Source organism: Platalea leucorodia, assembly GCF_965183815.1.
Source record: "Platalea leucorodia genome assembly, chromosome: Z".
Lineage (NCBI taxonomy): Eukaryota > Metazoa > Chordata > Aves > Pelecaniformes > Threskiornithidae > Platalea > Platalea leucorodia.
The window spans coordinates 4992986-5007548 of record NC_138858.1 but is presented as its reverse complement, the minus strand read 5'-3'; the positions used below and the strand labels follow the sequence as shown (position 1 = coordinate 5007548).

The following is a 14563-nucleotide window of genomic DNA, read 5'->3' as shown; positions in this document are numbered from 1 at the left end:
CACAGACAAGTCTCTAACCCCACTGTGAATGTGCTCCAAGACGAGGTGAAGAGACCCAGCTTACGGTACAGGATGACACAAGTCAACCTGGAGTCTTGGTCAGGCAGACAAAGGTCCAGGAGAGGGCTGTGAAGAGCAATGGGTTGGCACAGAGGAGGAGGAGACAGAATGAAAAGATGAAAAAAGGAGTGACAAGAACCTGCTTTCAGGTTTGTATCACTGGATTTGATGCTCTGTGGAATCATTCCAGCGCAGCAGCTCCAAAACTCTTTTCCTAATGATCCCGCTTCTGGTAACAACCACCGCTAGCTGGGAGCTCAAGCTGCTACTGAATTACCATCAAGCCTGTGGTCCTGCTTGCAAGCTCACCCCCAGCCTGGGAATTATTATTTTAAAAGTTCACCTCTTCATAACACCTGTGCTGGGAAAGTAAAGCACAACTTTAAATGACTTGGCCAGGATAACCAGGAAAGAAAAGAAAGGAGAAGAAAAACAAATGCAAGGAAATATTTGAACCTGATCTTTTAAATCCCAGTTTAAAATCCCAGCAGTTGCAAAGCCAGGTTTAATAAAAAGAGGAAAAGATGCAAAGAGGAAAAGGAAGTTATAGCAGACAGTGTAGTCATGGACCAGTAAGCTCCGTTTCACAGAAAGAAGATCTCAGAGATATTAACTGGACAAACTAAATTGAATTTCTGAGCCCTTATGATTTATAGACATACATTAGAGTAATGAGAATCCATTTCTACCCATGTATGGGATTGAAGCTTGGCTTACAGGATTTTTCTCTTGAAAACTACTTCTTTAACTCAAGTAGTTTTGAGTCTAAATAGAAGCATCAGACCTTGTGCCCCAAAACCACTGAGTGTGCCCTGTTGCATGTTACCAGCACCCTACCTGCTGCCAGCAAACGCACATCACAAAACAGCTGCAGTAACTTAGATGTGAGGAAACTCATGGATTAGCACTGTCCAAATTTTACTTACTTGGCTTCCAGAGCACAGTCCACATTAGTGCAGCAAATGGGAGAACATGGGCATCCAGGTACAGGAACCCACCGCACCCCTGGACACTAGGAAAGGCAGAGAAATGAGTTTGCCTGAATCCTGCTCCTCTCTCCAGTGATGGACCTCTTTAACCCATCCAAACCTCTGCAAGATTGATCTTCATTGGGAAGAGTCCGACCTGAACATTTCCCTCTCACTACCCGCTGTTTCACCCTTTGGAAAGCAAAATTGTGGGGTGATGTGGAAAGGCGAGACCTCGTAATCAACAAAGTGGAGTGGAGAAAAATAAAGAAGCTCTCATACCTCTTCTGAGAAATCAGCACAACCAGGTGCGTCTCAAGTGGAGGAACAAGCAGGAGGAATTAAGAGGTCCATGTGCAGTTGCAGGGCTACAATCTCACCGGGACGATGGAGATGCTGCGGGATAGCTCACGGGCCTGGAGTGCTGCCGTGGATGGATACAGCCTCTTCAGGAAGGACAAGCTGGGGCAGCAAGGACGAGGAGTTGTCCTTTATGTGAGAGCACAGCAGGAATGCACAGGGCAGCGGCCAGGGGTGGATGATGAGCCAGCTGAGAGCTTACAGTCAGCATCAGCAGGCCAACAGACAGAACTGATGGTGTGGTGGGCATCCACTACAGACCATCTGCCCAGAAGTACCTAAGGAAGAAGCCCCACATTGGCAGGCCCCGGTCCTCACAGGGGACTCAAATCACTCACTCAAACCAGTATATACTGGAGGGACAAAGCACAGCAGGGCACATGCCAGGGGGTTTCTAGTACTGACCTGATTTGGCCTAACGAGTGTATTCCAGTTCCTCCCCCCTTCTCCCCCCAGTTTACGCATAGCCAGTGTAAGCTGCAATCTACAGGCAACAGTTCATCCCAATGCAACAACTGCTGTGCGAGTCAAACATTCAAAAAGCCACAGATATTCATTCTCCAACTAAACTGCACGAATTATCCAACCAATTATCCACTCATTACACAAAACTCAGCTTTCCTCTAAGATGGCCTGATTACATTTCTGATGTGAAAGAGAACACTGCAGTTTGGGGTAGGAGGGAGGGTGGGAGATGCTGAGAATGTGAAAGTCTTTCCAGTAAAACTAGAAGAAACAAGAAGTCAATCTGTTGGGCACCATTTGGAGAACGAGACTCCAAGCCCTGGCATGCACACTTGTGACAGAAAACTGCCAGGGGATCTGTTAGTTCACAAAACTGCTCCCCTGTATTTGAGGAAAGCACAGGTTCAGACTTCTACCACTCTCCGAGAAGCCAGCAGATTGGTTTGTGGGTAACACGTACATCAAAAATAGCAGCTCACTGTGAATTCTCCCTATTTCTTAGGATCTACCATAGTATTATTCAGAGTACTTTAACCATGGTAAAACAAATCATTTTCATCACAATTATTAGATCGAGAAACGGGAAAGAGCCAGCAGCACCATTTCTATTACATTTTAAGTATTAAGTTATTAAAGAAGCTGTTTCAATGGTCAAGACAAATGGATGTGATGATGGTGTCAATGGTGTTTGCTGACAGCAGTGATCCCAGCCTGGTCCAGCCCTGACCATCAGCAAAGTCCTCAGCCAGAACTGTTGTACCACCAGCACTGGAGGCATAGTTTTCCCCCTACTTCCCTCCACACCACCAGCCTTCCCCTCGTTTGGGATAAATACCAAATTCCACAGGCTGGGTCAGTTCTGAGTGCTGAAAGACCTGAACCAGTGCATCATCTGATGGTCACCCTGTCACAGAAGTTTGGGGAATTTTGCCAGGACAGAGAAATGTTATTTCTGTCATTACACAGATGAGCTTTCTCCTTGGTTCTGGGCACAAAAACAGGCTGCCGTATCCCATACATGCTAAATCCAGGATGTCAAAGAGAAAAGTCTCCAAATCTCCATCAACTGAGCAACTGTGTGGCATTCCCCCATCATACTTTCATCTCCAGGAGCAATTATGTATTACCTGATGTGGATTTTTCCAGCAAGCTGAAAATATCATGGTGTTTGTCACAAATTACTTGATTTTTCGTTTTTATTTTGCGTGGTCTTTGCAGACATAGCATGTTATAAATACAACATTTGTAAAAACTCAACAGCTGAAACAATACCTCATTTTAAAAGTGCATGTCAAACATATATTTCTGACTTTTTCACATTTTTATGCAACTGATTAATAACATTGAATCTAATAAAAACAGTGCTTTTAAGTCTTTGGGGGGAAAAAGCAGCAGAATCTATTCTTTCAGATCTAAATTTTCCAAAAGAGTCTGTTAAAAAACATGCTGCATCGATATCTGGTTAATATACAGAGGGATGTACATATGTGTATACATATATGTATATATATTTATAGGCTCGCAGACAGAGCAAAGAACTCTAAGACCACATTAAGATGAAGGTGATCTAATGACCCAGCTGGCATAGTTAGCAGAATCTGTCAAGAAGAAAAAGGTGGTTTGTTCTCCGGCTCCAGAACCACAGTCAAGAGCAACGCTCCAAAGCATTATTGACCAGACAGTAGGTAGCACGTTTTCTTCCCCTAGTGACCAGAACTAATGTTTTAACATGTAACCATGTTCTAAACATAAAGGCACAATTAATGGAGGAAAAGAAGAAGCGATCATTGTTCCTTCATAGTGGTGTACATATTGGGACTGCAGGACCTTGGGCCACTTCAGATAGATCAGTGATAAAAGGGACAACGTTAGACAAGCAACTGGGGAAACTCGCCTTCCGCTTTCCCTGAACAAAGGTGCATCTTACGATCAGACAAGGCAACAAAACCAGTGATGATTCAGCTGAAACAATAGATTTACAGGCTCAGGGTTCATGCTTTGGCAATAGAATTTTAACAAGTGATCACCAAATTTAATACAAGATAAATACCTTTTCACAGTGTCATCTAAAATCCTGTTGTATCATGCCCAGCTAGGAAGAAAAGAATAAACTTAAGTGGTGGATGTCCACTTGTTAAACCACTATTTCCTAAACAACCAGACTTTAAGAATTAAGGAATCCCCTACAACATGAACATAACTGACCGTTCCCCTCCCAGACACCGGGGATCCAGAAAATCTATCTCTGGATTTAAGTCACCCAACTTAAAAAGAGTTTGGCTAGAACTGACTTGCATTTAATCAAGCAATATAGATGCAGACTTACTAACATTTAGAAAAAAAGGAAAAAACAAAATTCTTTAGTTCTAATTTTAGTTTGTATTTACAGAAGTGGGAGAAGATTGTAGACATGCCTTTCAACTACAGACTTCTGTGGGATAGCAAGAAAACATCAAAATTAGAAATACTATCTTTCCAAATACAGTGACCTCACGAGTCTCCAAACACACACTCACGTAAGATTCAGAGGTATTGTGGTTAAGGAAGTCAAAACCTCTATTATACCCAATCCACTCACTTTGAACTGGCCTGAGTGATGACACATTGGAAAATAAAGAAGGCACACAGCAAAAGCTTAAAATGTTACAGGATGAGCTTTGCTGTCTAAGGATTTTTACATCTATCCTCAGGTATCCTCCTCTCAGATGTGCACCATACACAGGAAGATATTCAAGTGTTTTCAGTCAACAGAAACTAAGCAATTCCACAGGCCTACAAATCAAAAGAAAAGAAAAATCTTAAAGAGGAGAAAGCTTGCCAGTGTGCAGTTCCCATTCACATTTCTGACTGAAAGTGGAACTCTGAAAGGTAAAAATTACTTGTGCAATAACAACATTAAATGTAAACCAGAGTTATCAACACTGCATGATTCTGCAAGCTCAGTGCTGCTATCGTATGCTGTCCAAATAATGCACTTCTGGGTACAGAGTGTTAATAAGGAGAGCCAAGAGATTATTGCCATCTCGAAGACAATGTTCTGGATGCTTGATGAACTGAGAAGCCTGGGAGAGCTGCTCTTGATAATCCATATATTGTTTGTTTGATGCCATAGATTCAAGAGCCTGCAGTGCCTATAGATACAAGGGAAAATTCTGTTAGCTGTGTATACTTCTGTCCGTAACAAAGCAGTTCATGAGCCACCAGACGCACAATTCCACTAGATCCTTATCTACTAGAGAACCCGGAGTATTCAGAACAAAACATTTGTAAAATACAATCACATAACAGTGTTTCAAGTCAACTCATTTTTCAAGCTATTCTCTCCCCAACATCAACACAACAACTGTTCTATCAAGGTTTACGAGCATTCTGTAACCCAAATACTGTCAAATATTTACTTCATGAACCCAAGACATGGCTTCAAGGAAATTACACCAAACTACAAAACACTTAACTATTAATTTCAGGTTGTTCTTATGAACTTTCATAAAAGTATTATTTTGCTCCCATTAATAATATTACAGAGACAATGTCAAGGTAGAAATTACATGTAAAAGAGCCTACGCTGACAGTACCAGCCAGGGCAAATGATAGAAGTATGTCTGAACAAGTTTCATTCACTTCTTAGATAAGAGAAACAAGTTGTACCAAGTAAGTTACTTTGCTTGGGTTTCTAACCAACTCCTCCTTCCTCTTCTCATGCACTTACTGAAACAATAACGTGGTCAGTGCACACGCCAAAGAAGGAACGTTTATTTGTCATAGGGCTTTTAAGCCTTGATCTCACATAAGCAAATGTTAGTGTAAATGTAGTCCTGCTTTATCACTGAAAAGCAGGGCAGTCACTGCAGCATTGTTTTTTCCTGTTTGTTTTAAATTCCTTCTACCTGTTATGTTCCAAAGATTCTGAACTCAGGGTTTACAGACGTAAGTTCACCTGCACCTTTTCAGTGTATAAGATTAGAAACTGATGCCTGCACATTAATACAGAATGCTGTATGAACAGTTTTACCTAGGATCACTTTAAGTTAGGGCTCAGACACAGTCCTGCTATCAGAGCTCAGCAAACTCACATCATCACCTGGCCTATGCTGCACCTGGCCTTGTCTCTGGAAAATTCCAAGATGGTGTTTTGATGTATAGCAAAATAGTACACAAGTTTTTGATACAACCCCTTGCCTGAGAAGACAAATGAGAGCAACAAGATATTTCTGAAATTTGGAATTTAGAGCCGGGCGTAAAGCAGTAGCAAAAAAAGATTGAGGGCATTCAGCGCCAAACAAAATCAACAAGTTGAGAGTAGGATTTAGCTTGAAGCAATGCTTGCAGTGGCTTTTATAAGCCTCAGCCCACAAACTAAGCAGGGACGCAAAGACGGCATGTCAAGAAGCCAGCAACTGGCACACGCTACCTGCTGGGCCTTCTGCGACAGCTTTGGCTCTGCCCCTGCTTTCAGGCGGACTTGACTCTCTGCGGGAATCTGCACCAAGAGGAAGGCAGACAAGCTGCGGGCAACCACCCGAAACCTTGCATAGGGAAAAGCACAGAGAGAGATGGTGGTATCAAATTTGCAAGTCCTCAACAGCAGATAAACTAGAAGTGCTATCCTGTGAGATCTCTCTTGCATGAGGAACATAGTAAAGGCTTTACAGGACTTTTTCAATGCATTAAAAAAAAAAATCACTTTAATATATACATAATAGTATATCATACATACTAGAGGATAAGATAATACCATACATATGAAATGTTACATCTATTCCAAGGTTAGCTGCAGCCTTGAGGCAACATATGAAATACTCCTCCATTTCACAGCCTTTGAAACATCCACATCAGCCAAATCAACGGATGAGTTGAAAGAGACTAAGATTTCAGAACAATTTCAACAGGATTGCATCCCAGGTGGTCTTTATAAACATACACTTATGTTTAGGTACTGTGTTGAATTGCTGTTCCACAAACATTCACATATTTTTTCTTGGCATTCTTTCCATAGTGAACTTGATTTTAATACCTAACAACCAAACCTGGTGTCTCTCTTTAGAGGGTAAAGTGAATAATAAGCAAGCACACATTTCTTTGAGTTTTTCTTAACATTTCCAACATCTCAAGGTTAAGATGGAAAAGGCAATGTGCATGTGATCATACAAAATTCTTGTGAGGTCAACTGGAAGAGTCTTCTACAGACCAGGTGAAAGTATCTTCCTCTAACGAACAGTCTCCCTACCAGCTTTGCTGGAGATGAACATTAAGCCAGAATCACAACTGCATTTTTAATGTGATAGGCCCCAGCAAATTTATAGATTTAGGAGCAGCACGAATTCAGAACATCTTTTGACATTGCACTGTGCAGTCCGGATCCAGGCTGCAGCTTTTTTAACATGACAACTCTCATTAAATGAACTAATTCACTGTACCTTCAATCCTTACCTGGGTGACAAAGGAGACCTCCTGCCTAGCCCAATAGCACCAAGTATTCCAGAAGTCAGTCTCTCCTCAGCCAGCTGACTCTGCCTGCCCTGGATTGACAGCAGTGTCCGAATGACAGATTCGATCAGAATGGTGTCATCTTGCTCCATCTGAATCAAGGATAACTGCATGGCTTTATGCCACCAAAGAAACAGCTTTGCCTCTTCCTTTGCTGAGCTTTAGGTAAGATTTAAAGAATAAAAACAAAACAAAATATAAATTAAAAAAAAAAAAGTCAGATGCATAGGTTAAGAAGTTTGTATCTCTCCATTAAGCCCGTGAAGAATTCAGATGGTTAATTAACAACAGCTAATCTTACTATATGAGGGCAGCATAACTATACTACCCCGCTAGTTATTACACTGCTGTAACTGCTGTTGTTATGGATTTGATGCAGACATCAGCTAGCAGGTTTTAAGGGCCTGTTAGAGGACAAAGAACAATGCTTCCTTTTAAGCTTTACAACTGAGAATAAATTATATTGCAGCCATAACTGGATTTAAACTTGTCTAAAACCTGGTATAAAAGGAAAGAAGCTGTAACTCCACTCTTTTTTTTCTTTACTTACCAATAAAACACTTTAGGAAGCACTAGCTGTTGTTTCCACAACAATTTAGACTTTTAATATGAACACTGAAGCTTTTTGTTGAGCAAAGCACAAAGTGAAGTTCCCCCTATGATATTTTTAATCTTTCCCCCAACAGTTTGCAGTTTAAGTTAACAAGCTCAGATTTTCCACATAAAGCATCAGCACGAGTTTCCTGCATGAGACTATCCTCATGTTACCCTGCCCAGCCATTTCCCATCCCAGGCACCCCCAGCTTTGATGTTTAGAGCAAGGTTTAATTTGCTGTGTATGGTGGCTTTGCTGTCTCCTTCACACTTTGGCAATCAAATTGCTATGGTACCTACAAAAGTGAAAGTATTATTTGAATTTCAAGAAGCAGTGGGAACTTACATTTACCCAAAATGTTCTTTCACAGCAAATACGAACATATGGAAAAACATTCACCATGATTGCTAAATTCTGGCAATTCTGGCAGCAACTATAAATACGGTTGTTACATACTTTAAGTACAAAGTATTATCATTTTAACCCTAAAGGTATCCATCCTTTCCCACCAGAACCCTGTTATCTAATAAGTTGTTTTACAGCAACAGAGGCCGCTATCTCTGGGCACCCCACCAGATCCACTGGGTTCAGATTTGGTTCAGAGATGCTGACAGTCACCACTGAGCAGCTTTGAACACCAGGTCTCAGGAATGTCAAACTGAATATTTAGCACATAACTCATCCCACCTAGTGGACATTCTGGAAAGTGGAACCCACAGTGATGTAGGGTTTCCTTAAAGCAATTTGAACTGAGCACAAATCCAGGCTGCCATTGAAGTCATAGAATCATAGAATCGTTTAGGTTGGAAAAGAGCCTTAAGATCATCGAGTCCAACCGTTAACCCAGCACTGCCAAGCCCACCACTAAACCACGTCCCTAAGCACCACATCTCCCCGCCTTTTAAATACCTCCAGGGATGGGGACTCAGTCCCTGCCCTGGGCAGCCTGGTCCAATGCTTGACCACCCTCTCGGTGAAGAAGTTTTTCCTAATACCCAACCCAAACCTGCCCTGGCGCAGCTTGAGGCCGTTCCCTCTCGTCCCAGCGCTTGTTCCTGGGGAGCAGAGACCGACCCCCCCGGCTCCAGCCTCCTTTCAGGCCGTTGCAGAGAGCGATGAGGGCTCCCCTCAGCCTCCTCTTCTCCAGGCTGAGCCCCCCCAGCTCCCCCAGCCGCTCCTCCCCAGCCTTGTGCTCCAGCCCCTGCCCCAGCCTCGCTGCCCTGCTCTGGCCACGCTCCAGCCCCTCCATGGCCGCCTTGGGGTGCGGGGCCCAGCGCTGAGCACAGCATTCGAGGGGCGGCCTCACCAGTGCCCAGCGCAGGGGCACCATCACCTCCCTGCTCCTGCTGGCCACGCCATTGGCCCTCTTGGCCACCTGGGCACACTGCCAGCGCATATTCAGGCGGCTGTCAACCAGCATCTCCAGGTCTTTTTCCACCAGGCAGGTTTCCAGCTTCTCTGACTGAAAACTGACCAAAACTGCACCAGAAGTGTTGAAATAAATAAAATTCCCTCTTCTGTTTAACCACAACAACTATTAGTGTTGGCACTGGGGTTGGGCAGACTCCATAACAGCAGATATAGAAGGACCGGCCATTTCATCCAGCAGCCTGGTAAAGTTAACCTAACTAACCTGGCCACCTAATTATACCAGCTATGCAACTACAGCCTTATTTAAAAGTCAAGACATAGTCAGAAGCCTTAAGTTTTGTACCTTGGGTACACTTGCTCCAGCCATTTGCTGATGGTTAGCAGGATCTTCATTTCATTGGTAAGGGTTTGGTTAGTATTTAGGCATTGCAGCAGGTAGACATACAGGGTCAAGTAGCTTCCTAAAGACAGACACTCCTGCAGGAATTCTTCCATGGTTAGCTCAGGAACTTGGAGGGAGGCAAGTATAGGGCCCCAGCCTAACTCCTGGTGGTGAGGACCATCTATAAAGAAAACAAAAAGGACAGAACAAGAATGTGTGAGAAAGCAGCACTTAGTAAATCCCAAGAACTAGAACTACTTCACTGTGTTCCTACAAGTTACAGAATTTGGGCTGGTTTAGCTGTTTTCCAGGTAATCAGTTTGTCATGCAACTCTGATGGAGAGAAGAGAAAAACTCCACTATCATAGGGCACCTCCTTGAGGTCGATGAGATATTTTCCCAGCATTCAGTCAGGATTAAATTTGAAAATTTTAGCAATGGAATTTTAAATATTTCCTTCAGGTGTTCTGAAATCTGATCACACAATGTGGATGAAATAAAATGTAGTTCCACAAGGATTATGTAAACAGAAAGAAAAAAAAACACACCAAAAAAACCCCACACCACAGAATTTCAGTTTTACCCATCAAGAGCATTTTTTTCTTGAATTAGCCTACAGAACACCCGAGGAGGGGACAAATACGTGTTTTATTCTCTTGGGATGATTCTTTTTTTTTTAAAAAGTCCTCCTCTTTAGCTGGAAAAATGGCAACCATTACACAGAGCAAATCAGTTTTCACAGAGAGAGGTATAGTTCTTAAGAAAAAACACAATTAGAGCAGTTGAAAAACTCAAACCACAATTGCCTAACTTTTCTACATCTAGTTACTACCGCATACATACGTGTGACAGTTGGGAGCCATCAGATACGAAGAAAGGCTCTGATTACGGAAACCAGGTTAAAACCCAGTTCCAGTACCGGGCAGCGTGAAGCTGTAAGGATTCCAGATGATTTGTATGTAATGGGCATCCAAGACTGAGCAAAGTTTTTGAGACAAACAGCAGAAGAAGACAGGCTCCTACCTTCATTGAAGTAAGCAGTGATACAGGCTTCTGTCGTCTCTGCCATGTGTCGCACAGAGGCCAGGCTCTGACACGCTGCTGTGAGAAGGGGCATTGCTAGCAACCCATGCACTTTGCTGTCAATCCACTTTCGTAAGCTCCCCCGTAGCGACTCAGCTGTTGTAACGCTAGAATTGTTCATCATCATCAGCGTTTCTGCAAAAAGACTGCTGAGGGCCATATGACGTGTTTGCAGATCCATATCTGAAAGTCAGAAATAAGAGTAACATGTCAGTAAATAGACACTAGAACCCAAATTCAACTTCACCACTGAACCCTTTCTGGAGATACTGGGAAAAGCCTCTTGCTCATTACACGCCTCAGTTCCTTGTCTGTACTTGTGAAACTGCAGTGAGACACCCTGTTCCTCGCAGTCTCTTCCCTTGATGAAATAGTTCATCATTCATTAAACAGAGAGACAGCAGATCAGACTGTACAGCAAAGTACACTGGAGCCCATCTTTCACCTAGGGTCTTTTACCATAACTACAGTGCAAATAAATTGAATGATAAAGCACGTTTACAATCTCCAAGAAAACCTGGATATTAAAACACAGTTTAAAGTACAGCTTAGAGTGAAAGAACCAAGATTTTAGACAACTCAATCTGCAACATGACCGAGATGAGCCTTGAAACATTGCAATCTCCTCATGCATTTCCAGGATTCTAGACTTCCTGCTAATCCCAGTGTTCAACCCCAGAATATTTTTTCTGAAACCATCTCTTGGCATTGCCTGAACACGTTATCATGGGCCACCTGTAACAGTACCCTTGAAGCACAAACATTTCTTGCACTTGGCTCTTAAAACTCTAACTACAGAGTAGAACTTTGTGCATATTGATGAAAAAAAGCCACCGTTGTTACAGAAGAAAATTGTCAAGCAATATTAGGCATTGTAGAAGGAAAAGTTTCAATTGGCTATGAAAAAAAGTAGTGCACAAAGACAGATTAATCACTGGAAAAACATAGCCCAAAGAGGCTGAAACCTCCATGCTTGCAGATCGTTTGGAAGCTCATTGCCCAAAGCCCTGAATAACCTGATTTAACTTTGAAGCTAGCCCTGGTTTGAGGTGTAGGTTGGACTACAGGCCTCCAGAGGTCCCTTACAAACTAAGCTAGTCTGCTTTTATCATCCACCTCCTAAGAAAAAAAAAAAAAAAAAAAAAAAAAAGCCCCAAAAGTCATCTGTCATGGCACAGCTCTTCAGTAAGGTAAACATCTTATCACAGACCAAACGAGAAAGACAACACCAGGTTAACTGACTTACCTAAGGTCACAAGTTTTACAGCCAAATCCCACTTCACAGGCTGCAGATGACCGAGCGGGATCACCACCAGACACCTGGGCCCACCAGATCCCCTGGGACAAGTCCTGGCGCAGTGCCCATGCGAGAATTACAGCTTTCTCCTCTCCAGCTGTTGTCAACAAAAGGTGCTGCCCCAGAGGCTCTTCCAAAAGCCTCCACCAGCCCCCTCCAAACCTCACAGAGAAGCTAAATCTGATACACCAACCCTTTCCTGCCACTCTGCATCAGTGATCCTCCTGCTCTCCACAGCCTGGTTGAGCACCTGTCCTGGTTTCAGCTGGGATAGAGTTAATTTTCTTCTTAGTAGCTGGTATAGTGCCGTGTTTTGGGTTTAGTATGAGAATAATGTTGATAACACACTGATGTTTTGGTTGTTGCTGAGTAGTGCTTACACTGGTCAAGGAATTGTCAGCTTCCCATGCTCTGCCCAGTGCACAAGAAGCTGGGATAAACTGGGGGAAGAAGAAGGAAGGGGGGGACGTTCGGAGTGATGGCATTTGTCTTCCCAAGTAACCGTTACGCATGATGGAGCCCTGCTTTCCTGGGGACGGCTGAACACCTGCCTGCTGATGGGAAGGAGTGAATGAATTCCTTGCTTTGCTTTGCTTGCACATGCGACTTTTGCTTTACCCATTAAACTTTCTTTATCTCAACCCATGACTTTTCTGACTTTTGCTCTTCTGATTCTCTCCCCCATCCCACGGGGGAGGAGTGAGAGAGCGGCTGCGTGGTGCTTAGTTGCTGGCTGGGGTTAAACCACGACTACACCATGGAGCATCCTCTCTTTCAGCCCTTCAACACATACAAGCATGCACAGGGGTTCACGAGAGAGATGCTCCTCTTATATTGGAGCTCCTGTCTCCTCCAAAATTTATCAGCTCCAAGGACAGTCAGCAGTAACGGGCAAGCCTTCACTTCTCTTCAAGTCACAAAAAGTTGTACTGACTACAGGGCTGTCCTACAGAGCTTCCCCAAGTAGCAATACAAGTACTGAGAGACAGTCGTCACTCCCACAGATTTTCAGACACTTTCTGTTCACTCTTGCTAGCACACCTGTGTGGGTCATGGACAGGGAGAGACATGACTCCTGACAAGTATTTCTGTGTAGTACAGCGAGACAAATGACTTCACTTGAAGTTTTAGTTTGACAGAGGAAGCTCAGGATGGTACTAGTACTAAAACTGAGATCAATAAAAATGCTGTAGGTGAGGACACAGCATACTACTACTGTACATCAATGTAATTCCCCTACTTCAATATAGTCAGTTTTCCCAATCGTACAACAGTTTAGAACCCTTTCTTAGAACACTCAGGACCAAGAAAGTGTATTTGTGTCATCCTTCCTTTTAAAAAAGATGCAAATGCCAAATAAAATAAAGAAAAGATTAAAAAACTAGACAACTAAGAAAAGAATCCCTCAAGTTCCTGTATATCAGTCAGTTTTACTCACAACATAACCCCTGTTTTTTGTTGGTTCTCTCACTCTTGACAGCTCTACAGGGTAACGTCCATATTTTTATTTTGTGCTAATATACCACCTATATATACACAGCAAAGCAACATGCCCTGCTGCCCATAAGGGAGACGTTATAGTAATGCAAGTAATTACATAGTCACAGATGTTCAAAAAAATCCATGCAGTACAATAAAGGATCTTGACAGCTTTAAAGTTATTTGCTTGACAACTTTAAAGTTACTATCTTTAACACAAACCTGGAGGATTAAAGATGACTACATCATCTAGCAACTTGGACATTTCTTGTTCCAAAACTGCAAGAGTAATCTTTCCACTTTGTTCTAAGGTGCTGAGAAACTGAACCACCTGGCGAATATATGCTCGGCACTTCAGTGTTGCATCCTGTTAATCAAAATTAAAATCAATTAGGAAAAAAAAATGATGCCTAGAACTCTTTCACACTCCATAATAACGAAAAGCAGAACATTGCAAACTACAAGAACAGCTCAAAGACACTGCAAAACCAGTTCAACTTACAAGGTGGATGTGACTATCCGAAGAAGCACCAAAGCCTGCTGAGATTTTCAGGAGCTTCACTATCAGTTCAGCTGCAGCATCCTTAGCAAGGATGACAGAGGGAGGGTAGTGACTGTTGCAGTAGCTGATGATGCTTTGATAAGATGAAATGCCCACAAGCTGCCAAGGAAGGGAGCTGGTCTGTCCAAGAAGATTTATGAGTGGCGATTCCTGAAGATTTAAAGACATCAGTCTAAGCTCCACTTTCTTTGCTGTTTTAAATTAATATTCACAGTACTCAATATTGGAAGGAAGCCCAGACTCCAAAATTCGAAGGAGATGGAGCAGAAACCTCAAAGAAATAGATGGCCACTCCTCATTCAAGCAGCAAGCCAACAAATATATGTCACCTCTAGCATTCCCCTAACAGTACTCAGGCTGCTGCAGCAGCTCTAACCGAGGACAAAAGTCAGTGAGAGACGTTAAAATTTGACATGTCAACATGTAAAGACAGCTAGAAAGAAATGGAGACCCT

The 14563-nt window shown here is 42.8% G+C and overlaps 1 protein-coding gene across 6 annotated transcripts in view; it reads right to left on the bottom strand.

Annotated features, from left to right (window-relative positions):
* The window catches only part of EPG5 (ectopic P-granules 5 autophagy tethering factor), a 77728-nt gene that overhangs the window by 15203 nt on the left and 47962 nt on the right, over nucleotides 1–14563 (bottom strand). For 2 of the 6 annotated variants that reach the window (XM_082336653.1, XM_082336654.1), the window contains exons 38-44: nucleotides 14050–14259; nucleotides 13770–13914; nucleotides 10712–10954; nucleotides 9650–9869; nucleotides 7284–7499; nucleotides 6265–6379; nucleotides 3036–4984 (exon numbers count right to left, since the gene is read on the bottom strand). In XM_082336653.1, the coding sequence (XP_082192779.1) occupies nucleotides 4802–4984; nucleotides 6265–6379; nucleotides 7284–7499; nucleotides 9650–9869; nucleotides 10712–10954; nucleotides 13770–13914; nucleotides 14050–14259 (1332 nt within the window). In that variant the 3' untranslated portion in view covers nucleotides 3036–4801. Of the gene's footprint in view, nucleotides 1–634; nucleotides 1667–3035; nucleotides 4985–6264; nucleotides 6380–7283; nucleotides 7500–9649; nucleotides 9870–10711; nucleotides 10955–12017; nucleotides 12166–13769; nucleotides 13915–14049; nucleotides 14260–14563 lie in introns of those variants that run through there. The other 4 variants (XR_014230711.1, XR_014230710.1, XM_082336655.1 and 1 more) reach the window with 4 other exon arrangements.